Below are 26,240 nucleotides of genomic sequence, written 5' to 3' on the forward strand. Positions count from 1 at the left end.
ACAGGACCGGGCCGTGTTTCACTCTGTTGTGCGTATGGGGCACTGTGAGTCGGAATGGACTCTACGGCACCAAACAACAGCAAATGCCTTGTGGGAGGAGCTTGGGGCCCAGGGGTTAAGCCTTGGGCTGTTAACCGATGGATCCGCAGTTTGAGTCCACTGGCCGTTCCCCATCTTTCGTAAAGATCACAACCTTGGAGGCTCTACAGAGCGGTCGCTAAGAGTCAGAAATGAGTCGATGGCACCTAACTACAACATCTGACTGCTGTTAGATCTTACAATCACTGTGTTACAAAGGAATGCATCTGTTAATTCTAACAAAAATTTGTTTGAGATCAATTTCAACCTATATGGCTTCCTCCACAATCTCCTATCTTTTCATTTATGCCTTTAGAACCACCAGCCTCACAAAAAGGGTCTGTGTTTAAGAATTTGAGGTGGGCCTTCTTATTTCCAATCTTCCTTTCTGTCCCTGACTTTAGTTTTTAGAGATGAAATCCCTTGCCTCATAGTGACCTTATAGGACGGACTAGAGCGGCCCCATGAGGTTTCCAAGACTGTAATGTTTATGGAAGCAGACTGCCACATCTTTCTCCTGAAGAGTAGCTGATAGGTTTGAACTGCCTTTTGGTTTGCAGCCAAGAGCTTGTGCACTGCACAACCGCAGCTCTGTGTTGGAAACTATCCCTGTAAAACTGAAGTATACGCACTGTCTCTGCAATTTCTTGCCCCAGTGTCTTTCCACTGCCCCTGCTGGACAAGTTCAGGCAGTCTTTCAACCTCTCTGAGTCTTACCTGAAGGAGTTCTGGAGGCGCCATGTTTCAGCATTCGGTAGCTAATGGAAAGGTCGGCTGTTTGAACCTACCAGTCACACCACAGGAGAAAGACAAAGTAGTCTTTCTGCTTCTGCAAAGAGTCGCAGCTTTGGAAACCCTATGGGCCCTTCTACCCTGTCTATAGGTTTGCTATTATGAGTTGGCAGTAGGGGTTTAATCTATAAAATGGGGATAGCAATCTGTCTCATATTTTTATTTTAAAAAACTGAACTCCACATTTTATTCAGGTTACACCATTTTTCCATTATTGTCCTTTTTCTGTTGTAGGAACCAACTCAGGGCACCCCATTACATTTAGTTACTAGATCTTCCCATTCCAGCCTATGACAATTTCTACATTCCTCCTGGTTTCCATGTTTCCTTGATGGTCTTGAGGCGGTCTGGCCGGGGGTCCTGTGGGGTGTCTTCCAGTCTGAGTTAGTCTGCTAATTTCTTGTGATTAAACTGGGCTTATGGGCTTTAGGAGTATTAGGGTGGTCTGTGCGTCAATGCGCTGGACTGCAAGGTCGGTTTAAACCATAAGGTCTGTGGTTCAAACTCACCAGCTGCTCCTTGGAAAACCTATACAGAGTCACAACTGACTTGACAGCACTAAAAACATGGGATTTAGGGAAGAAGTCCACAGAGAGGCAAGAACTTTTCATTACAGCCTATCCGGAAGCACCTGCTACTCATCACTTGTCACTGGTGAACTTGACCTTCATCACTTGGTTAACATGGTGTCGGCCAGGTGTCTTCACTCCAAAGTTATGCTTCCCTTTCGCTACTCTATTCTTCAAGGAACCCAGGTAGTGTAGTAGGTTACGAGTTGGGTTGCAAACCACAAGGTAAGCAGTCTGAATCTACCAACCATTCCTTGGGAGAAAGATGAGGCTTTCTGCGTCTGTAAAGGTTTATAACCTTAGAAACCTGACACGAGGTTGATACAAGTCAAAACCGACTCCACAGCACATAAAACCACTATCACCACGTTATTATTCATTGGAATCAACAAGTCACTAAGTCCACACTCAAGGGGCAAAAGAGACCAAGCTCCTCTCCCCTGAAGGGGGTAGTGTTTACATATGACAAACCCTCTGTCCACTCATATAGGGTTACCAACGTTGTAAATCTTTATGGGAGCAGAAATCCCTATCTTTCTTCTAAGGATCAAATAGTGAGTTTGAACTACTGACCTTGTGATGAGCAGTCCAGTGTTCAACCTACAAAACCATTAGGGCTGCAGAAAATATGTGGAAAAATCCCATGATCTTTTAATTCCATTTTTCCATGAATTTTTTTCAGTGCCCTCATATTATCAAACAGAATGCTTCTGTAAGAAAGATCCATCTCTTCTCCCTTGTTTATTTGTATTGATATTGGAATGAACTCTAATCTCATCTGAGCAGTGTTTGATAAGAAGAGAAGAGACCCAGACACACAGGGAAGACAGCCATGTGAAGGCGAAGTCAGAGCTTGGAGAGATGCAGCTGCAAGCCAAGGAATGCCAAGAATCCCACAGTGAGAAAGAGCATGAAGGGCCTCTCCTAAAGCCTTCGAGGGGGCATGGCCCTGTGGACACCCTGATCATGTATGGTAAGAGCACCCAGGACAGGGTGGCTGTCCCTCTCCCCTGGTCTAGGAATGGAAAACACTTCTTTCTTTCCAAAGGCTCAACAAGATAAGTTCATTTCATCACTCCCGTGCCCCTAAATATAAAAGTAAATTGTTCTCCAGTGTGAAGAATGCAACCAAAATCACAGAATAATATGTGCTGTTCTTGTTGTTAAGTGCCATCGAATCAGTACTGACTCATAGTGACCCTATGCACAACAGAAGGAAACACTGCCTGGTCCTGGGCCAACCTCACTATTGTTGCTACATTTGAGCCCATCACTGCTGCCACTTTGCCAGTCCATCTCATTGGGGGTCTTACTCCTTTGCTTTGGCCCGCAACCTTATCAAACATGATATCCTTCTCCAGGAACTGGTCCCTCTTGACAATATGCCAGAAGTATGTGAGATGAAGTTTGCCCATCTGGCTTCCAAGGAGCACTTGGGCTGTACTTCTTCCAAAACAGATCTGTTTGTTCTTTTGGCAGTCCATGGTACTTTCAATATTCTCCTCCAACACTATTTAACTCAAATGCATCAATTCTTCTATGATCTTCCATATTTACTTTCAACTTTTGCATCCATATGAGGTTATTGAAAATACCATGGCTTGGGTCAGGCGCACCTTAGTCCTCAAGCTGTTCTTCAACACTTGAAAAAGGTCTTGTGCAGCAGATTTGCCTAATGCAATACGTCATTTAATTTCTTGACTGCAGCTTCCATGAGTGTTGATGGTTGAGCTGAGCAAAATGAAATCTTTGACAATTCTTCTATCTTTTCTTCATCAATAAAGATGTTTATTGGTTCAGTGGTGAAGATTTTTGTTTTCTTTACATTGAGATGTAACCCATACTGAAGGCTATGGTCTTTGATCTTCATCAGTAAGTATTTTAAGTCCTCTTCCCTTTCTGCAAGCAATGTTGCATCATCTGCATACCACACGTTGTTAATGAGATTTCCTCCAATCCTGATGCCACGTTTTTCTTCATAGAACCCATCTTCTTGGATTATTTGCTCAGCATACAGGTTGAATAAGTATGGTGAAAGAATACAACCTTGTTGCACCCCTTTTCTAATTTTAAACCATTCAGTGTTCCCATGTTCTGTTCGAACAACTTCCTCTTGGTCCAGGTACAGATTCCTCATCAGCACAATTAAGTGTTCAGAATACTCAGACTTCGCAATGTTGTCGATAGCTTGTCATGATCTACACAATCGAAAGCTTTTGTGTAGTCAATAAAGCACAGGTAGACATTTTTTCTGGTATTCTCTGCTTTCAGCCAAGATCCATGTGATGTCAGCAATAATATCCCTTGAACTGTATTCTGGAAGTTCTCTGTCAATGTATGCTTGCAGCCATTTCTGTATTACCTTTAGTAAAACTTTACTCGCATGGAATATCAATGATATTGTCTGATGATTTCTGCATTCCGTTGGGTCACCTCTCTTTGGAATGGGCACAAATATGGATCTCTTCCAGTCAGTTGGCCAGGCAGTTGTCTTCCAAATTTCTTGGCAGAGATGCATGAGTGCCTCCAGCGCTGCCTCACTTTGTTGAAAGATTTCAATTTGTATTCCATCAATTCCCAGAGCCTTGTTCTTTGCCAATGCCTTCAGTGGACTTTGGACTTCTTCCTTCAGGATCATTGGCTCTTGATCATATGCTAACTTTGAATAATATGTGTAGTAATTGTTTGATGGGAACATGTTTTGATGTGCATATTTTCACACACACACACAAAATGAACTATGCTCATTGTAGAAAAATTTGAAGATCCAGAGACAAACTAAGGAAATAGATTTCTGAGTCCCACTCCATCCAGGCCAGTTCAGTGGGGTGTCTTCTAGTCTCCTTTTCTTTAACTATGTTATTTAAAAAATTATGGTCCTATGCCATCCTCACAATTGTTCTTGTATTTGAGCCCACTGATGTAGTCATTATATTGGTCCATCTCGTTAAAGGTCTGCCTCTTTTTTGTCGACCTTCTACTTTACCTAAGGAGTGTGGTGGTTCCATAGGATGAGCACTGGGCTGCGAACCAGAAGGTCAGTGGTTCGAATCCACCAGAAAGATGATGCTTTCTGCTCCCACAAAGATTTGCAAGCCGCAGAAAACCTATGCAGGGTCGCTAGAAGTCAGAACTGACTCGACAGCACTGAACAACAACAACAACAACCACCTTACCTGTTTATTTATAAAATTAGAACAAAACTGGAAGCTTTACTATTAATAGGAAATTGTCAAATACCGTATGGCTTCTCCATACGATGGGATGTTATATTGTCATTAGAAATCATCTGTTGGGAGGATATTTAAGGATGAAGGGAAAGGTATGAGTGAAAATAAGACAAGAAAAAAACAAGACTGCATAGACTTTATCTCAAGAGTGTAACAGTAAAACCTAAGTAAAGGAAGTCGCTGTTTAGGGGATACTGAGTTTCTGAGCCCAGTGGTTATATGCTGAGCTGTTAACTGGAAAGCTGGAAGCTTAAAGCCACCAGCAGCTCAGCGGACAAAAAGACCTGGGAATCTGCTCCTATAGCCGAGAAGGCAATTCTAGTCTATTCTGCAGGGTGGTTATGAATAGGACACTGGCTCAATGGCACATTAACACTAATAGCAAAACCTAAGTAGCAAAACATTTACCACTTCAACCGTGTTTACCAGTACCACTCAGTGACACTAGTCTTTTCCAGGAGTCAGCAGCCTGCATCAGCTTCCCAGGTGACTTCAAATGATGGCAGTGGATTGTGTCCGTTCTGGATACCCAAAGTGCAAAATCGGAGTGTCACCAGGGTCATGCTCTCTCTAAAGGTTCCGTGGGAGGATTCTTCATGCCACTCCCTAACTTCTGGTGGGAGGGTGGGTTCCTGGAATTCTTGGTGTTTGCTGATTTGCAGACATATCTCTCAAATCTCTCCCTTAGTCTTCACATTGCCAGTTTCCCTTTGTGTTTGAATCTCTTCTCTCTTTACAAGAACACTAGTCAGATGAGATGAGGACCCACCCTACTCCACTATGAGCTTTCTATTAACTGATAATATCTTCAAAGACTCTATTTCTAAACAAGGTCATGCTCACAGTTACTAGGGGTTAGGATTTCAATATATCTTTTTTTTTTTTTTTTTAAAGGCATTCATATCTGGTTTAATATTTATACACATTAAAATATTAAAATGAAACCATTGACGTCAATACAGGGACCTGGGGGATTAATTTTCTTTCTTGAAAGGTTTATCTGAACGTTGCAAGCCTGAGACACTGAGCCTCCTTGATTTCTGCTCTTCTCCACTCTTTCGTTATCTTTACTTCAGAGGGTCCTTCAAGAGAAGATACTTAAGTGGGGGGCCAAACTGCAGCTCAGAGTCTGCATTTGGCTCTCTGCTTGTTTTTGTAAATAAAGTTTTTTTTTTGTCTTAGGTTTATTTTATTTTATTGTGTCCTGAAATCTATTTGATTTCTTCTTTTGTGTGTGTGTGTGAATTATGTGATAGTTTATATGGGAGAACATTAGTTTTACATTCATTCTATCGTATATGGTCTCTCATTGCCATGGTTACAATCCCCTCCATGCAATCCTTCCCCCCCATACCCCCCAGGTAATATATCTTTTTTTGGGACACAATGCAACCTACACCAGGACCCAAAGATGCTGTGTATAACTGCTGCTCTTCTCTGTGCTGTAACCTCTGCTGGGGAATACTCTTCCTTAAACATCTTCCTGGCTCCCTCTTTCTCTGCTGACATGTCACCTCCTCAGAAGTGCCCTCCTGGATTGCCTGACCTAGAATCGCCCCCACAGGCCTCCCTCACTCCTGTCACTTGTTCTCTTGTGTTGCTTTAATTCATATAAGGCATCTCACTACTTCCCACATGGAGTGTGTATTGGTTGTTGTTGTTAGCTGCTGTGACATTGGCTCCTGACTCACCTCACGCACAGCAAGCTTTCATTGCTCTCCTTTCTGTAACTAGAGCGCCGGGCCTCAATGCCTTGTCTGTTTCAGTATGGAAGCACTGCTAATAACTGTTCAGCATCATGGATAGTAGCATGCAAGCTTCCAAGCTTCCACTGATGGGTGGAGGGGATGGCTGTGTGCATAAGATGCACAGGCTGGGAATCAAACCTGGGTCTCCATCATGGAAGGCCACTGAAACACCATTGTTTTTCTCATCCTCCCATAATGGATATTTCCTGCTTACTGTATAACTTAGTATTTGTCATGTTTATTGCTCGTGTCAATTTCCCCTACTAGAAGTGAAGAGGACTTAAAATACTTACTGATGAAGATCAAAGAGCATAGCCTTCGGTATGGATTGCATCTCAATGGAAAGAAAACAAAAATCCTCACATGGACCAATAAACAACATTCTTATCAATGGAGAAAAGATTGAAGTTGTCAAGGACTTCATTCTTCTTGGATCAACTATCAACACTCATGGAAGCAGCAGTCAAGGAATCAAATGACGTATTGCATTAGGCAAATCTGCTGCACAAGACTTTTTTAAAATGTTGAAGAGCAAAGATGTCAGCTTGAGGACTAAGGTGCACCTGACCCAAGCCATGGTATTTTCAATAACCTCCTATGCATGGGAAAGCTGGACAGTGAATAAGGACGATCGTAGAATAATTGATGCCTTTGAGTTATGGTGTTGGAGGAGAATATTGAAAGTGTCATGGGCTGCCAAAAGAACCAACAGATCTGTGTTGGAAGAAGTGCAGCCAGAGTGCTCCTTGGAGGCCAGGATGACCAAACTTCATCTCTCATACTTCGGACATATTGTCAGGAGGGACCAGTCGCTGGAGAAGGATATCATGTTTGGTAAGGTGGAGGGTCAGACAAAAAGAAGGAGACCCCCAACGAGATGGATTGGCGAAGTAGCAGCATCAGTGGGCTCAAGCATGGCAACAACAGTGCGGTTGGCCCAGGATTGGACAGTGTTTCGTTCTGCTGTGCATAGGGTCGCTGTGAGTTGGTACCGACTCAATGGCACCTAACAACAACAAAAACAGAGGAGGGGCTGGGGGAGTATTGTATCTTTCGTACCTCTATGAGCAGCCCCTGATTATTGTCCAGAACACAGTAGGAATTCAGTTTGTAATTACTGAACAAATGGATGAATTCCAAGAGTAGAAATGAGTAGTTGGCATCTTAAAGACCTGCCGTCCCTTAATCATGGGCAGCCTCCACTTGCCACCTATGCCCACAGTCCCCCAGAAGCTCAGAGCAGGCCTGCCCAGAATGCTGGAGGGGCTTGTCCAGCCCTGCAGCAATCACCTTGTTCAGAAACAGGAACTGTTTCAGCTGGCAAGGCCCCTCAGCCTTCACAGTCAAGGAGGGCAAAGCCAGAATTCAGACCCTTTGTCTAACGGTGACTGGGCGGAATGAGAGGCGTGCTGGCTGGGCGTCAGGGCAGAGCCCACTGGACCTAGAAAATCAACAGTCAGGTCCTGGCCAGAAGAAACTGAAAGACACTACTGTAGCCCCCACCAGAGCAAGAGGCCTTGGTGGTCCTCCGCATGTGAGGGAAGCCCCAGACGTGGGTTCAGGTGTAAGTTGTTTGTTTATTAGGAGGTGAACCCCAGAAGCACCACACAGGAAAAGGGTGTATTAGTGAGCAGGTCACCAGGGCACCTTGTGCACATTGCGGACCATCATACCCAGCAGGGAGGGAACTGGGTGCTCTAGCACCAACTCCCACCAGCCTTTGGTAGGGCTACTGGGTGTGTGTGAGGTGGTGTTCCATGAAGGCCCAGCCCTTGGCCAGAGGGGCAGTGTTTTTGTAGGAAGCCTGTAGTCCTGATGGGCCTCAGAAGTGAGGGCATGTAGATGGAACACGACACCGTCTACCCCGCAGACATGGATATCATCGAGGCGGGCTCTAATCATACTTCCCCCAAGGAGCCCTGGAGGTGCAAGCTGATAACTGAGAAGTTGGTGGTTCAAACCCACCAGCTACTCTGAAGGAACAAGAAGTGGCAGTGCACTTACATAAAGATGACGGCCTAGGAAACCCTCTGGGACGGTTCTACTCTAGGGTTCCAAGGCAACAGGTTTGGGTTTGTTTTGGGTCACATCTTCCATGGACTATATCCCATTTGGGGTGGGAATCCCCATCCAGTTCAGGTTCTCCAGCCTTGTCACTACTAAAGTCTGGGCTGAACCGTTCCCTGGGGTGAGGGCCATTCTGTGCATGTTGGATGCTTAGTAATACCCCTGAGCTCAACTCACAAATGTCAATGTTACCCCCTACCCCAAACCATCACAAATATCTCCAGCAATGCCCGCTATACCCTGGGGGCAGAGTCTGGGTTGAGAACCATGGTTTTAGACTCACACTGCTCAGGCTCCCCCAGAGGAAGAGGTTGGGATTTAAGTATATGGAAAGTACTAGAAGGTTAATCCAAATTAGCAGCAGTTGCTTGTGGGGGCGAGCACAGGGGAAATCCCACATCCTCAGGTGCTGCAGGAAGTTTTACAATAAAACATTAACACGTATTTGTAAAAGCCCTGGTAGGGTAGAGAACTCCGTGGTAGGGTAGAGAACTCCGTGGTAGGGTAGAGAACTCCGCTTACACAGAGTTCACCCGGCACCACACATCTTCTCAACACTTCCCATGTCCTCATGCACACTCACTCAGTCCTCATGCACCATGAGGTAGGTCTACAGCCTGTTGTGCATGTGCGGAAATGAAGGCACAGAAAGGTCAAGCAATTTTCCCAAGGATGTACAGCCAAGGAGTGGTAGAGCGAGGCTTGGAACCCCAGAAGGCTGGCACCCCAGTCTGTGCTCTTCACCAATACGTTTGTTTCCCTGAAGGTGGCACAGATCTAAGCATAGATGCTTCCAAGACCAACAGCCTCTGGGATCAAGATGCTGATTACGTAGAGCTATTGAGAAATTGGTAGTCCTGCTTATACTTCCTCCTTCACTACTGGGCATAACCCCAGGCTTGTACTTGATCTGAGCATCTGGACCAGATTGGAGAAGTCTGATTCTGCTACGCAGCCTCTTTCAACATTGACGATTTTCTCAGCACCTGCACCCCGCTCCCATTTTCTGCCAGAATTCCCTCACTTTCCTGTCTCCAAGCTCTGCTCCTCTCCCCAGAGGGTTCACATCCCCTGGTGCCACCTCTCATGCCAACCTTGTAAGACAAAAATCCAGAACTCATAAACCCCAACAATGAGCCTGACCAATTGGGTGCAGCCTTTTGCCCAAGCTGTTTGCAGGTGAGGCCAGGTGATAGCCCAGACCTTGCTCATTTGTAGGGCTGCTGTGATCAGACAAGATCATCATGCAAATAGGAACAGTGTCCCCTCCCCACCCCTGCCTTTGACTTCAAACGGTGAATTCCCACCATAACAATAGAAATCTATGCTGTCTACAGTGTGAACGGTGTTCCTGAGTTGTGGTGACTTGTGCAGTGCGTGATCTACACAACTGTACATGACCATCCTGTTTGTTTGCACTCCCAAGCTGTACTTTCAACTCCTCCTAAAATGTGTCACTTGGCCAAAGGATGGCTTCTTGTAAATCTCCTTCACCCCAAGGTGGATCCTTCAAGGACCATGCACTAGTGCCCAGGAGAAGGAGTAAGCTTCTCTGCATGGGAGGAAGTTGGGCAGTGTTCCCCGAGAAGGCTATGCCAGCAACTTCAGGCCTCAAGGCAAGGGGAAGAGGGAGCTTCACAAGGCAATCCACAGATGGGTGCAGAGCAGCCCCAGGATTTCCCAGGATCAGTGGCATCCTTGAGTTGGACCCTGAGTTTTTCATTCTACCTATCTCCTGCTGCTGACAGGTGACTGGCTTGGGGGTCTCTCACCTACACAGGTGGGGGTGGGAAGGTTGAGGGCAAAGGGAGATTCAAAACAACGATATGTCTATCCACTTGATAAATGTGTGAAATTTCGGACCTGGTAATCCCACTCGTGGGAATGGACACCCATCCACCAACCAGCTGTGCTTACAATAATGTCCAAGCAAAGTTCACCTTGGCTCTAGGCTGCATTGTGCTCAGAGTTAAAACACAGAAGGCCTCTGGTGTCCCTTCCAGGGGGGTCTGGTGGAAGAAACCAGAAGTAGCCAGCCACACGGGCGAACACAGTGCAGCTGGAACAAAGACACAGGGCCTTCTGCATGGAGCCACAGAGGACGTTCCCCAGAGTATGTTGTATGTGAAACGAAAACTCAAGGAATAGAACTCTCTAGACAGTATGCTACCTTTTTGTTTAAGAAAGAGGGGTGGACGTAGGTTTGATGATGCATTTGTAAGTATATGTTGCTGATAAGTGCTGTGGAGTTGATTCAGACTCATAATGACCCTGTATAGGGTTTCCAAGGAGCAGCTGGTGGGTTTGAACTGCTGACCTTGTGGTTTGCAGTCCAGTGCTGATTCTAGGATGCCACACTAGGAGTCCTTTGACGTTTGAATCTGTATACGAAAGGGTTTCAAAAAGTTCGTGAAAAAATTTCATTACCTTTCAATTCCATTTTCCCACATACTTTTTGAAATCCCTGTGTATGTATAAAAGTACTGGAAGGATACACTGGAGGACTGTGTGGTTGTAGGTGGGGGTAGGGTGGGAGAAGCTGGGTGGAAGCAGGAGCAGGTCAGGGGGAACCTCTTTTCAGATTGTGCCTATCACTCACAGGACCTAGGACAATGGAGGCTCATAGACTACGTGTGAATATGTAAAATATGTGTTATGCTTTTCCATGACAAACATGTCTTCCGGAACCACTTGGGAAGGAGGTCAGGGTGGCATTTAGAGTATCACTAGATTATGACGTGGGAGGGCTGGCTTTGCCCCCCGCTCCCCTTCCTTCCTACCCATGCCTCCACTCTGCACATGTGTGAACCCTGCAGCTGGTGTGTCCAAGTCCAGCTACACTGGTGCCAGTAATCCGAACCTGCATACTCCTCAGAGGTACATACATGCAGTGTAGTTGGAGAACAGACCTACAGTAGACTCTTACAAGGTTTTGGAATCTGAGCTTTGGCAGGGAATTCCCGGGTTCTGGATAACCTAAGGAATGTTCTAGAAAGGGAGGAAGACACAAAGGTCCTGGTAGACGTTTCCTCTCAGCTCCAAGGACTAGAGGAGGTGTAGAGGGTCCTCAAGAGGGGAGGCTCTATCTTCAGTTCATGTTGATTTTTTAGTCATATAACGTATTATGTGGAGTCCTAGTATGGCGATGTAGGGTAAGCACTGGAATACTAACCACAGGTTCAAACCCACTAGCTGCTCTTTGGAGAGCCTATACAGCAGGGGTTGCTGTTAAGTGCCATCAAGTCAGGTCCAACTCATAGTGATCCTATACAGCATTTCCTAGGAGCAGCTGGTGAGTCTGAACTTCTGACCCTGCAATTCAAACCGAACTTATGGTCCAGTGCTTATCCTATAGCATCACACCAGGATGCCAAGCAGCAGGGACGGGGAGTCTTTTTTCTGCCAAAACTTATAAAATCTTTTGCGGGCCACACAAAATTATTAATCTAAAAATCAGTCTGCTATATTTGGTCAAACATTTAATGAGCTAATGTGATGGCTGGGATCCTGGTGTGGTGCTGTGGGTTAATGCACTGGACCGCAAGGTTGGCCATTCAAGTTCACCAGATGCTTCTCAGCAACCCTATACAGGGTCACGATGAGTTGGAACCAACTTAACCACACTAAACAACAACAACAACGTGATGGCTGGAACTGTGGTTGCCTTGACAGGGCCAGACCAAACGATTTCACTGGCATTATATGGCCCGTGGTCCAGATGTTTCCTACTCCTGCTATACAGGGGTGCTAGATGGTGCTGCAAGACAAGGCAATGGACTGCAAGGTCAGTTTGAATCACAAGGTCAGCTCTTTGAACCCATCAGCCGCTCCTCGGAAACCCTATACACAGTTGCTATGAGTTGGAACCAACTTGACAGCACTTAACAAGATTCTAAAACGATATGTTAAAATGTATGCAAATTATAATCAAATGCCTTGTGGAACTGATTTTCTGGGTTTGAAATATTAGGACTAGAGTTTTAATCTTGACCAATTGGTAAAATATAAAGTTATATTCTACATCCTAGTTTGATTTAAGTCTGGAGTCTTAAAAGCTTGCAAGTGGCCATCTAAGACACAATGATTGGTCTCTTTCTATGTGTCTGGATCAAAAGAGAAAGAAGGAAGCCAAAACTCAAAGAAACTAGTCTACAGGACTAATAGTTGGCTCTGAGACCAGAGGAACTAGATGGTGCCCAGCTACTATTACCGACAGTTCTAATCAGGGTCACAATAGACAAGACATTGGTAGAATGGGAGGAAAATGTAGAGGAGGTCTCAAATTCCTAAAAAACCAACCAGACAATTTACTGGACAAATTGAGACTAGAGGACTCTGTAATTATTGCCTTGAGATACTCTTCAAAACTAGAACCACTACTAGTCCCTGAGGTCACCTTGCAGCAAAACAACAGATGGGCTCACAAAATAATATTACACTTCCTTAAAAAAACAAAAAAAACACTCACCTATATGAGACTCAGTAGTCAAGAATTTTAAAACAAAGATGAGGATGTAAAAGAGAAGGGAAACTAGATGAATAGACATGGAACAACCAGAACAGAAATAATGAGAAGGTTCATGCATGGTGAAGAATGGAACCAATGTCATTGAACACTTGTGGAGAAATTAGTGAAAGGGAACTTAAAATGCGGTGTAAATTTTCACCCCAAACACAATAAATTGTTATTTAAAAAAAAAAAAATCCCTGTGCAAATAAAATTATTCACCATTTGTGCACCCTAGGATTTCCATGTTTGAGGGCCCTCCTTGGTTAAAGCTCTGCTGACGAGTGCCATGCGTCTTCAGAGGCCTGTGGACTCTTCTAGGGCAGTGTTGAGGTTGTCCCTGAGCTGCCTCCCCAGGTCAGGGGTGGGGGCATCACTGGTCTTGAGGGTCACCTTCCCCATGCTGCTGGGACCCATGTCCCAGCATACTTACATTGTACAGGAGATCAGTCCACCCTTCCATGGTGATGCACTGGAAGACCGTCAGCACTGCAAACAGGATGTTGTCGAACTGAGTGATCCCGTTGTTGGGCCCTTCCCAGTAAGTCTGACATTTGGTCCCATTGGGGCAGGTGCGGGCAGGTTCCTCTGTCCCACACGGAGCTGGAGACTCACCCTTAATGTCATCTACGAAAGAGAAGGGGACAAAAGTCAGAGGAGTTGGAGAGGGTCTGGGAAAACCAGCTCTGAGAAATAGTGGCTGGTGTATATTCAATACTGTTAGAAAAATGACTGTGGGGATGAACTTATCAATCTTTTTACAAAACCAACTTTGGTTTGGGTGATGTATCATTTGTTTTCTATTCCATTAACTTCTTCTCTAACCTTCATGATTTTTCTCTTTCTGTTTCCTGTGGGTTTAGTTAGCTGTACTTTTCACTAAGGTTTTGAATTGGATGAAGTTTAAGGCTATGTTGTTGTTGTGAAGTGCTATAAATCCACCTTAAATACTGCTTTAGCTGCAGCTCACAAATTTTGATAGCTATTATGATCATTATTGTTGAAGTAAAATATTTTCCTATTTCCATAGTTATTTCTTCTTTGACCCATGGGTAATCAGTAAGTTTTTTTTTTTTTTTTTAAGAAGTTGTTTTTATATTTAAAAAAAACCCAACAACTTTTCAGACAGACACAAAAATAGAACAGTATGATAAATTTCAACAGTTATTATCCACTCTAGGCAAATCTTCTTTCTCTATCCTATGCGTTCCCTCTTACTTTGTCTTTCCACTAGAAACATTCAAAGCACATTTGAGACATATAATTTTATCCAAAAGTAAGAAGCATGTCTCTTAATTTCCAAACATTCTGAGAGTTGTATTTTTGTTAATGATTTCCATCTTAGATGTACTCTGGTCAGAATATACATTCTGTCTTATTCCAGTCCCTTGACATCTGTTGATATTTTCTTTGCACCCTATAGTAGATTCAATTTCTAAGTGTCTTGGGGTCTATTGTGTGGGTGTGGGGTGCAGAATTTTCTAGATGTCCACTAAAGCAAGTCTATCTTAGTGTGCTATTCTTCTGCAGCCTCCCTGATTTTCTTTTTCTTGAGATTTACTGAGCTTAGGGAGCTGTTCTGGGGGCGAGGGAGACCAGTACACACAGTTCCTACCCTTAGGCACAGGAGCTATGCTTTCTCCCCAAATAGCTGAAGGCAGATTGTGAAAATGCCACAAGGAGAGAGAACTGTGCCAATGGGAACCCCTCTCACTGGGAAGTGGAAAGTTTCCTGGGGAGGTGGCCACTGGGCTCGGTGCTAAAGGTTGGGTCAGAATGCCCATGGTTGATGAGGAGGGAGGAGAAATGACGGACGTGGTCATCCTTGAACACCTGGAGGTAGTTCACAACACATCCCTGGAGGGTCCCCATTTGACCGGAGCAGCAGGTAAGAAGGGACTTTGTTCGGTGAGAGACAAACACTTTTGAAGGTTTGCAGAAGAAGCAAGAAAACAAACAGCCAAGTGTGTAAACTCAAACCTCTTCTGAGAGAAAAATGCTATCCCCATGTACAGGTTTTGCCAGGCCGGTCCCACCCTTGAAGTAAGCACGCTGCAGGCAGGAATGCACCAACACAAAGGAAATGGGGCTTGTGGGTCATTCAAGTGCTAGTTAGCACACAGAAAACATTAAGTCCAGCCTCACGGTTTCTACTTGGACACAAAGCGGCATCCAATGCTGTGAGAAGTGATATGGGCTTCTTCAAGAAGCTATGACCACATCAGCCATAGGTTAAGTTGCCGGAAATGCCTTTCTCATGTACACAAGACTTGGCCACACAGACTATTCTTCAATAAATACAGGCACGAGGGCAAAACCTTTCAAACACAAGGTCCAGGGCAGGAAAAAAAAAATCCATGGATTCTTATTGCTTCTTTGACCCCTGGTCAATCAAGAAGCATCTCTTGTTTTAAAACAACAACAACAACAACAACAAACTTTTCTGATATATATAAAGCTAGACAGGACAGTACGATGAATTCCCACGTCCCTGTTACCAGCTGGCCATGCTGAGCATATCCCGGTTTGCTTGGGAAGTTGTCTCTTTGCAAAGCCTTGTTTGTTTTCCAAGTGTCTAAGTCTGGCTTAGTTCCCACCCTTCAGAGTCCCCTTGTATTAATCCTTGTACCTACAACATCTCCTGCCTTTTCTTGTTTGGGGAGTTATAATCAGACACTAGGCTACATTGCTATGAAATGGTTCTGAAGGAGGGGTGCTGACTCCTCAGACGTTTCTGGAAGCTCTTGAAAAGGAGGAAAGTGTCCACTTGGCATCTGCGTTTCTCTGAACATGGCTTGTGACCCGTGGAGAGCTAGCTGGGAACTTGTCTGTGGTATTTCTTGATCGCAAGCTCCCCTCCCCCCAACATCTTCCCCTCCCCCACCATGCTTTGCTTTGAGGGATGCTTCTAGAAAAGCAATGGTCCAGAAATCCTGTGGAATTTGGTTATAAATATAGTTTAAAATTAACCTGCTGCCTGGGTGTCTGTATATATCTGTCTCTTACTCACACACATTATATTTTTATTCCCCAGCTTTTCAGTCATCCTCCTAAGTGAGGCTTCCTACCCTTCGGTTTTCCCACCCACGTCTGTCCCCTCCCAACCCCACTCAGACCCAAGCCAGCCCCGCGGCCTCTCCTCTGGAAAAGAAACCCAGACAACCCCCCCACCCCAAATCCAGATTCTTGGTTTCTGTGCTTTCGGCTGGTTTTCCGAGGGGCCCTGCCCTGCTTTCCTCCCTCAGCGTTTCCGTCCGGGTGATGAGCCTGGACGCAGAAATAGCTCTGCCTCAATTAACACCTTCTTCATCGTGGAAAGAAATAATTAGGGCATTCCATATTGAGCACACTTCACGAACCCAGGAGAGGAGGAGACAGGAGGAGCAAGAGGAAAGAAGAGAGGGAAAAAAAGAGTCTCCTAACCCCCTGTCCCACAGGTATTCCCTCTCCCTGGGGAGTGGCGTCTTGGGAGAGGGATGGGAGGTTGCTGCAGGGTTGACTAATGTCTTCCTTGGCCACTGGAGGAGGCATGGGATGGAGAAGATGGACGGGAGCCATTCCTAAGCAGTGCCTTTGTCTGTGGCCACCTTTCCCCAGCCAAGCAGGCCTGGAGCCTCTTCCCCTTAAAGGGACCTCACTGTCCACACTCCTCTCCCTCAGTTAATGGGCTCCTTGGCCCAAAGGGTCAGGCTCCCATTCACTGGCCTGCGTTGATGGTGGAACTAGTGGTGCAGTGTTGGCACAGGGAGCCCCCTGGTTCTTGGGTTCTAGTTGACCAGTGACTGAAGTGTGGAGACTGTTTGGCCTGAATTGGATTCCCCTGAGAAGATATGTCTCTATCCTAACTCTCCAGAACTTGTGAAGGTGATGGGACTTTGCAGATGGGATTAGTGAGTGGGTCTTGAGGTGAGATCATCCTGGACCTGGGGTGGGTGGGCGCTGTGTCCACTGACTGGTGTCTTTAACAGAAAAAGGAAAGTGGGGGTGGTGGTTTGAGACATCCGGAGACACAAGGAGAAGGCCATGTCTCACACCAAGAAATGCCCAGAGCCACCAGAAGCTGGAAGAGGCAAGAAAAGATCCTCCCCTGACACCTTGATGTTGGATTTCCGGCCGCCAGAGCTGTGAGCCAATACATTTGTGTTGTTTGAAGCCACCTCGTTTGTGGTTACTTTGTTACAAGCAGTCTTTAGGAAACCAATACAGAGAGCAAAGGATTGAACTGAAAATGTACCCAAAGCTACTTGTTGCCTGACCGTGGACAGCTGGGGGGCCACCTTCCACACCCACACTGCTGGGTCAGTGTCAGACATGGGAGCAGGGACTCCTGCCCTCTCCCTGTCCCCAGACTGTCTTGTGACCCAGCCACTACCATAGGCCTCCAACATGCTGCCAAGTGCCAGGTTGGTGGCAGTGTTTGGGCTCTCAGCTCTGGTCTGGACCTCCAGCTGGGGCGCCCTCAGACATCCCCTGGGGAGGCCAAGAGGAGTTGTCTCGTACCCTCTTCGATAGGGGAATGACTTGTGTAAATTCTGGCACTGAATGTGAGAGCAGAGAAGGTCCCGTGTTACCCACAATACCATCCTTATGCCTGTTTCATCGCTCCACATGGTCTCCGGTAGCTGGAAGGTGACTTCCTGTTGTTGTTGTTAGGTCCTGTCGTGTCAGTACCGACTCATAACAACCTACTGCACAACAGAATGAGACACTCCCTGGTCCTGCACCATCCTCACAATCATTGTTAAGTTAAGGGGGTCTTCCTCTTTTACTCCGACCCTCCACTGTACCAAATATGGTATCCTTCTCCATTGACTGCTCCCTCCTGACAATATGTCCAAAGTATGAGAGACAAAGCCTGGTCATCCTGGCTCCCAAGAAGCACTCTGGCTGCACTTCTTCCAACACAGATCTGCCTGCTCTTTTGGCAGTCCATGGTATTGCTAATATTTTCCTCCAACATCATAACTTAAATGCATTGATTCTTCTTTATTCATCGTCCAACTTTCGCATGCATATGAGGTTACTGAAAATACCGTGGCTTGGGTCAAACGCACGTTTAGTCCTCAAATTGACATCTTTGCTCTTGAACACTTTAAAGAGGTCTTGTGCAGCAGATTTGCCAAATGTGATAATGTTTGATTTCTTGACTGCTGCTTCCAGTGTGTTGATGGTTGATTTGAGCAAAATGAAGTCTTTGACAACTTCAATCTTTTCTCCGTTTATCTGGATGTTATTTATTGGTCCAGACCCTTACTGGCTCCAGTCTTATCTTCCCAGCCTCACTTCCCCACTCCCATGTTGGTGTTTCCTGAGGTCACCTCCTCAACACATCACCTGCCCCTGGGTCTTCTTCTGGGGCCCCAACCCAAGACCACAGCAACAACTCAGATCTTAGAGCTAGCTCACCCCCACTTTACCTGTAGAGCTATGAAAGGAGGTTCTTCCAGCTGCTAGGACAAGGGAGCCAGCCCCTGAGGACCCTTTCTGAAAGCTTCCTCCCCAAAAGAAAACAAGAGGAAGGTTGGAGAAGTATATTCGGCTGCTTGGACCTACCTGTCCCTTCTTCAAAGCAGGTGGTATGAAATTTTCCCATATAAAATTCTAACCCTATGATTGCAAAAATAAGGATTGCAAAAAATAGGAGGAGGCCGATCTGCAGCAGGGGGATCATCGCCTTCATGATGGACTTCAGGACGACTTGTAAACCTGGGGAGACACAGAGACCCACAGCCCGTAAGCAATCCCCACCACCCACACAGAGATCTGCAGGGAACCTGGAGCACACCAGGGTGGAGCTGGGGACACGGAAGGAGGGCCATGCAGCGCCCAGGCGTGATGACAACAGGGACAAGTCGCTCTTTCTTTTTAAAAGCACTTTTTAATTGAAAAGGTACTTTGTGCTCCATTTCAAGCAGAACAGAGCCAGCAATCCATTGCTCTCTAAGCCACAATCCTGGATGCTGGGCAGCTTCCCTGTGTGTGTGTGTGTGTGTGTGTGGTGGGGAGAGCTCTGTTTCCTAATTTCTTCCACCAACAGGGGGCATCTTTTCCTAATTCATGCAAAGGAGAACAGCAGCTCTGTCCAGGAAAGCAGGCAGGGTCCTGGTTCCAGATTCCACACGATTTCACTAGTTTTTGGAAACAACCTCATGAAGTGGGAGCACATATAAAATCACCCCCACTTCACAGAGGTGGGAAGCCAGCCCCTGGAAGGTGTAGTGAGTCACCCGCTGGCATGAGAAATGGCAAAGTCAGGACTTAAGCCCAGGTCTGTCTGACTTGAGGTTACATTCCCTTCTCTGTTAGAATGCTTGGTTTCTAATTGAAGGGCTGAAGTTGAATCTACCCAGAGACACCTCAAAAGAAAGGACTTAGAGATCTACTTTTAAAATTCCAGTCACTGAAAACCTTAGAGAACACAGCTCTGCTCTGGCACACACCTGGGGTCCCATTAGTCAGAATCTACTCAACAGCATCTTTTCATATAAAAAAAGTTTCTGGTTAATGTTTAGGTTCAAACATAAAGCTTGGGGTTTTGCTTCTTGATTAGAAGAACTTTCTGTGGTCCCTTGTTAACACCCTATGACGGGGTGGGAGTCCTGATGTGGTGCTGTAACATAAGCACCGGACTGTTAACTGCAAGATTATTGGTTCAAACCCACCAGTTGCTCCTCAGAAACCTTATACGGGGTCGCTATGAGTTGCAACCGACTTGAAAGCACTTAACAACAACATGCGGGGTGAGACCACAGTGATGGAGGGAAATCATCGGGATGATTCAAAGAGCGATGCTATTCCAGGGGATCCACCGAGCCAGGGCAATGCTGATGGAGGCAAGGTGCAGGGTGGTTAAGGCTGGTTGGCAGGGAGGTCTGGACTAGCATCTTAGCTGTGCTATATGGTCATGGGTACTGTTGGAGCTTTGCCCAGATTCCCATTGTCACTGGGGTTTCCAACTTCCAGCTATTGTGGGTCCCAGCTGGCCCTCGTCTTTGTAGACTTGACTCTTAAGAGCTGCCTCATCTCCAGTAACTGACTGGCCTAGAAGGACAAAAGGTCAACCTCCTTGACCCCTGGAGGAAACTGTGGTTGACCCCGGGGGTCAAGCTGGGATTGACTTTCACTGAGAGCGCTCAGTGCACCTCAACACCTAGCTATGTGGGCCTCTTGGGAACACAAGCCATCTATTTACTTGGTGTGGGACATTGAGGAAATCCAATTATCATTCTGAACCTCAGCTTCTCCAAATGTAAAGGGGGATTAGAATAGTACCTCCCTCACAGGATGAGATGAGATTGCTCAGATCTAGCAAAGCATCTGGCCCATCAACAGGGAGGCCCTTCTTGGCTATAGCTGGGGGATGACCTTTAATTTACTGTGACGGCTCGGTTCCTACAGACTGAGGAAGTTAAGTGCCTACTTCCTAAGAAAAGACCCTGCTGGTATTCGTCTAGGAAGCCTCATTCTTGAAACCCAGATAGCCATGAACCCACACACACATGAGGGTGCTTCAAAAAGTTCGTGGAAAAAAAAATAGGATTTTCCCATGAACTTTCTGAAGAACCTTTGCATATATACACTCCCCCCGCCCAAATGAACCTATACTTAATCTTGACCCCTACACATTACAGCTATTTCCAAAGGGTGGAGTAGAAATATCTTTAGAGAAGGACTGAGCAGGGTGGAAAGAATGTGGATGTTGGAGCTTGTTACTTTCAAGCTGTAAGAAATCAATTGAATAATCTAACTTTGTTGAGCCTCAGCCTTCACATCTGTAAAATGGGTTCACTGAATGATTATGAGGTGGAAATAAAAGAACGCATGTAAACACCTGTCTGCAGAACTTTACACACGCTATCTTATGGCAATAAATGGTGATAGTCATTGTTGCCATGTTTCTGCCTAGGTTTGGAGTCATATTTGAGTTAACTCCTATTTCTGCCCCTCCTCAGCCATGCATCACTTTGTAGTCACTCTAAGCCTCAGTTTCCCCATCTGTAGAATGGCAATGTCAGCACTATGGGCTTCATAGGGTTGTCAGAATGGGACGAGAAAATGGATGGTGTGTGGTTTCCAGTAGGTGCTCAATAAATGGACGCTGTGATTACAGGTGAGGAACGTCACTTGTTTTTGAGTGCTTGACCGGATGCGAGATTGCCCAAGGACTGTCCTCAAAGAGGATGCTGCTCAGAGGCGGGCTGGAAGGACTCTGGAGAAGCTTTGGGGAAGGAGGAGAACTGAGGCCCCCCTCAGCAAACCCCTCGCCAGGGTGGAGACTCACGTACTTGGGATTCCAGACACCAGCTTGAGTGGCCGCAGAACTCGGACTGCTCTCAGCGTCCGCAAGTCAAACTCCGTCCCAACTGTCGCCAAGATGCTGGAAGAAAGAAGCCAAAACGAAAACAAAGGGTGGGTTTTGTACCAGAAAAGGGGCGGGGGCAAGACACTTGAGGTTTGATGCTATCATTCACTGTCTGGGTGACTGAAGGCAAGCAGTTTTGCACCTCTGGGCCTCACTTTTTGTCACCTGTAAAACGGTGCTGAGGCGCTGTCTCGTGGGATGAAAGGTGATTTACAGAGACCTGGAATAGGTGCGTGGTGGATGCCTCCTGAAGAATGATAGCTTCTCCAGGCACGGGGCAGAGTGATGATCAGTACGGGTCACAACCTACACATCAGGGCCTTGATCAATCAGAATGGGCTATGGGGACACCCAGGGCACTGCGGGAGGCACTGGGGTGATAAGAGACCTATCAGGGATATAGGGGCAACAGTGCTTTACCAACTGCCAGGGGAACAATTCAGAATTAAGAGCCCAGTTTGCCTTGATTCAAATCTCATCTCTGCCACTTCCCAGCTGGGTATCCTTGGACGTTATTATGATTCTCTGTGCCTCAGTTTCCCCTTTTGTATAATGAGATAACAATAGTGCTGGTGGCTGGAAGCAATGATAGCAGGTGGACAGATTTGAGTGGTGCTTCTAGATAAAGACAGACTAGGAAGAAAGTCCTGGTGATCTGCTTCTGAGAATCAGCCAATAAAAACTCCTACAGTCACAACAGAACATGGTCCAACAGAGATCTAGAAGAAAGCACCCAGAATGCAGTGGCCACAACCATGGATTCAGGCAGACCCACAACAGTGAAGATGGTGCACAACCACACAGTGTTTCATTCTATTTTTCATGGGGTCACCATGAGTTGGAGCCCACAACTAACATCAACACAACACAGGATATGTGTGCTAAGCTCCTCAGAAGCAAATGAAAATTCAACACATTAGCGTCAGCCTGGAGAGGGGCTACAGACTCCAGGCGGTGCCCAGTAGGAAAACTGCATGACGGGGAGTGAGGTGAATGTGCTGTGGAGATTCTCTCAGGAAGACCTTGTCCTCGAACCTTGTCCTCGAACATGCTGCTGGTGTGAGGAGACCCGTTTCTGAATGTGTCCATTTCAGAGGCACTGGTGGAGAGTGACTTGCCACAGAGCAACACAGAAGAGAGCTGTCTTTGGGGCTTAGGACAACGGACAAGAAATGCTGAAAACTGGTGGGGATGGGGTTCCTATGGCTAATGAGAGGGTGGCCACTGCAAATATTGTGCACGTCTTGTCAGGACGCCTGGGACTTACTGCGTCAGCATCTGCCAATAAGTACCTGTCTTGTTTTTGCCTGAAGGATTTCACTAAAGGTTAGACAAACACAGGGAATTAACACCCTTCCAAAGCCAGATGGGAGCTGGGACATCAGTATCTCAGCTTTCTTGCCTCTCATTCTGAATTTTTCTTAAGTATGGGCTCTACAGGGCTCCCAGCTGCCCACGGGGGTCACATGCTTGATGACGTAACCTCCCTAGGCCTCAGGATCACTTCCCTCCCAGGTAACCCTCTTGTAACTCACCTCTCAGATTACCTTTATGCAACTGCACCCTTATTCAGGGCTGACTTCTGGGGCACCTCAAACTAAAAAAAAGGAGTTTTTTTTTTGTCTCTCCAGACAATTTTCAGAGAAGACATGGGCTTGCTGGGTTGGACTGAACACCTTTCCCAACATCACAAATTGTGTATCTCCTATGTGCTGGGCAAAGCAAGACATGTGGCCTCCTGACACAGATGAGAGACATTTAACAAAGAAATGCATACAACTCCATCCAGGTGTGTGGCATTTATCAGAGAATCCAGGAAGATGTCAGCTTTGAGGGCAGACGACAGCTGTGGTAAACCCGTGAAGGCCTCCACAGCTGAGGTCTCATGGATGAAGAGTAGGGACTGGGTCCATGGGAGAAAATCTTTGCAGGATAAAGAGACAGCTAGGAGAGAGAAGAGCCTGGGGTAGGAAGGAGCTTTGCAAATTCAAGGAATGAGACAAAAGTACAGCTGGGATGGTTCTGGTGGTGGTGATGGTGTTGGTGTTAGGTACCATCAAGTTGGTACCGACTCACAGCGACCCTATGCACAACTGAACGAAACACTGCCAGGTCCTGGGCCAACCTCACAATCATTGTTACGTTTGAGCCCATTGATGCTGCCACGGTGCTAATCCATTTCGTTGGGGGTTGTCCTCTTTTTCTCCTGGTGGTACAGTGGTTGAGGCCCTGGCTCGAACCCACCAGCCACTCTGCTGGAGAAAGATGTGGCTGTCTGCTTGTTGCTTAGGGCCATCGAGTTGGTTCTGACTCATAGCGACTCCGCACAGGGTTTCTGAGGAACAGCTGGTGGGTTTGAATTGCCAACCTTGTGGTTCGCAGTGCAGTGCTGATCCATACAGGCACAACCTTGGAAAACCTATGGGATACTTTCACTCTGTCCTAGGGTCACAATGAGTTGGAATTAGTTTTTTTTTGGGGTGGGGTGGGGTGGGAAGGGGAAGGGGCGTGGTATGCCAAAAGGTGGGAAAGTAGGCAGAGGCCCGAGGACATGAGACGATTCCAGAGAACTTCCAATTCTCTTGATCAGTCAGTCTACTTGATTCTCTCTTGCCACCAACTCGCTAATATTAATTTGGGTTCCTCAAACTCTGTCTTCTTGGCAGATGGGAAGGCTGTTGTTAGGGAGTTAACTGTGGTACGTGGGTATGGACCGAGTCTTCATTTATTCACTTCATGAACGTTAATGGAGCCTGACAATGTGCCAGGTCCTGTACTGGGAAGTGGGGACACAAGTCACAGGAATCCTTGTCCGGGTGAGGGACACTCAGAATGAGCCTGAAGAATATGCCAGATATCAGGACGATGAGTATTAGAAGAAAAGCAAGGAAGGTGGGGAAGGGGTTTGTCGCTGGTCTGGGTTGGCAGCTGTGGTTTTATATCAAATGTCCAGAGCAGCGCTGTCCAGTAGAAATACAATTAAGAGCTGCATATGTGATGAAAAATTTTTCTAGTAGTCACATTAAAAAGGTAAAGTGAAACAGCTGAATTAATTTTAATAACATATTTTATGGAACCCAATCTATTTAAAGTCTTATCACTTCAATAGGTCATCAATATCTGGCTGCTTGTTGGGTCAATGATGACTCGTGGCCATCCCATGTGTGTCAGAGAACAACTGTGTTCCATAGCGTTTCTAGTGTCTGATTTTTCAGAAGCAGATTGCCAGACATTTCTTCACAGATGCCTCTGGGTAAACTGTAACCTTCAATCTTTTGGTTAGCGGTCGAGAGCACTGACCATTCGCACCGCTCGGGGACTCTACAGCCATGTTATTACTAAAACGTTTTGTGCTTTTTTTTTTTTTTTTTTGGAGAAAGTCTGAAATATGGCATGTACTTATTTATTTATTTTTAGTAGGATGCTTTATTTTGAGTTATGTGATAGTTTACATGGGAAAGCATTAGCTTCACATTGATCCCATCGTATATTGTTTCTGTGCCATGGTTACAATCCCCTCCATGCATCATCAACCAAACACAGGGTATACCCCGCAAGCCTGCACCCAGTTCCTTTGTCAGCACACAGTCCCTTTCCCTCTCTAGGTCCAAAGTCCCCAGCTGCTCCATCTCCATCTCTCTGCGTCGTTGTCTCTGCCTCCATCTCTGGCATCACTGCTTCCCTGGGTAGGGTTCCGTTCTCCACTCTTCTCCCTTGATGGTCTCAGAGAACTCCGCCCCTAGACTGCAAAATTAATCCCTCCCCTCCCATTGCTACAAAACATCTACCTTTACATTTCCAGCCCTCACCATCAGTCCAGATAACAATTATTCACCATTGTATCACAAGAGACCTATCCGCAACTCTTTTCCTCAGTCCCGCCTAGACAGATTGGATACTACTCAGTGGAGATTCTACCTTCCTCCATGCCCTCTAGATCTAGGTTCCCTCTTGAAAGCTTGTAAGCCAGTCACTTCTTGTCTCTGTAACTCCCCCGTCCCCCCAATTCTGGATAGACAATGACCAAGTTGCCCATCCCTGTCCTCTTCTTGTGTGGAGGGGGTGGGAATGATCCTCGCTATGAAGATTTGTTTCCTCTTTTGAGCTACTGACTGTAGGTCAAGTTCATCAAATTGTATTAGATTATTCTTTTTTTTCACCTCTTCTTTCTTCTGGTTTAGCTCCGATCATCCAGCCATTGAAGCCAGGTCAGGTGGGTAGTATCTGCAAGTGTGGGTGTACTTATGCATGTGCCCTCTCTTCTTAGCAGTTGGACGCCTCACTCTCCACTCTAGTCCTGTGTGGCTATGTCACTGACTCTGGGCCCAAGAGTCCCCAGGTCTTGCCACACTGTTGGTTAACCAGGTCTCCAGCCAGGTTCACAGGAGTCCATTGAATGTTGTAGGGCTTAGCTCACAGCTCCATTGATGCCCTTCCCTCACTTCCCCCTATCAGCAACGAACAGGGTCACCAGAGTATGTATTCCCATTGGGTCCCAACCTTGGAGGGAGGTTTGCCCTGAGGGTACCTGACCACTTGTTTTGCTGTCTCCTGGGTGAGTCACTTGTTTGTTCTTGTAGTAATCAGTAGATCTGCCTGTATTGTTTTGTTTTTTTTTCCTGTCAGTCTTTCTTTCAGGAAGTATCTTCTGTTCTTCTGGCGGCTCCAGGCTGGTCTGCTTGTCCTTTCAAGTGGAACTTTCGAAGATTCTGGATACTGTTCAGGAATCTACCTATGGTCTTGTGTAATACAGAGACTCCTCAGGAAGCCTCCTTCACTGGGCGCGTTGTGGACCCATTTTAGGTATTCCAATCAGTTATAGGCAGAAGACAGACTTACAAGCTTTCTATGGTGATATTTCTGGCTATTCCTTTCTCTCCCCCTCCA

At 46.2% G+C, this 26,240-nt stretch overlaps 1 protein-coding gene across 1 annotated transcript in view; it reads right to left on the minus strand.

The window, feature by feature from the left end:
* The window catches only part of CACNA1A (calcium channel, voltage-dependent, P/Q type, alpha 1A subunit), a 325,229-nt gene that overhangs the window by 151,833 nt on the left and 147,156 nt on the right, over nt 1-26,240 (minus strand). The window contains exons 5-7 of the mRNA XM_006874309.1: nt 21,277-21,368; nt 18,545-18,697; nt 13,425-13,618 (exon numbers count right to left, since the gene is read on the minus strand). Coding sequence (XP_006874371.1) covers nt 13,425-13,618; nt 18,545-18,697; nt 21,277-21,368 — 439 coding nt within the window. The remainder of the gene's footprint in view (nt 1-13,424; nt 13,619-18,544; nt 18,698-21,276; nt 21,369-26,240) is intronic.

Source organism: Chrysochloris asiatica, unplaced genomic scaffold (assembly GCF_000296735.1).
Source record: "Chrysochloris asiatica unplaced genomic scaffold, ChrAsi1.0 scaffold00268, whole genome shotgun sequence".
In the NCBI taxonomy this organism is placed as follows: Eukaryota; Metazoa; Chordata; class Mammalia; order Afrosoricida; family Chrysochloridae; genus Chrysochloris; species Chrysochloris asiatica.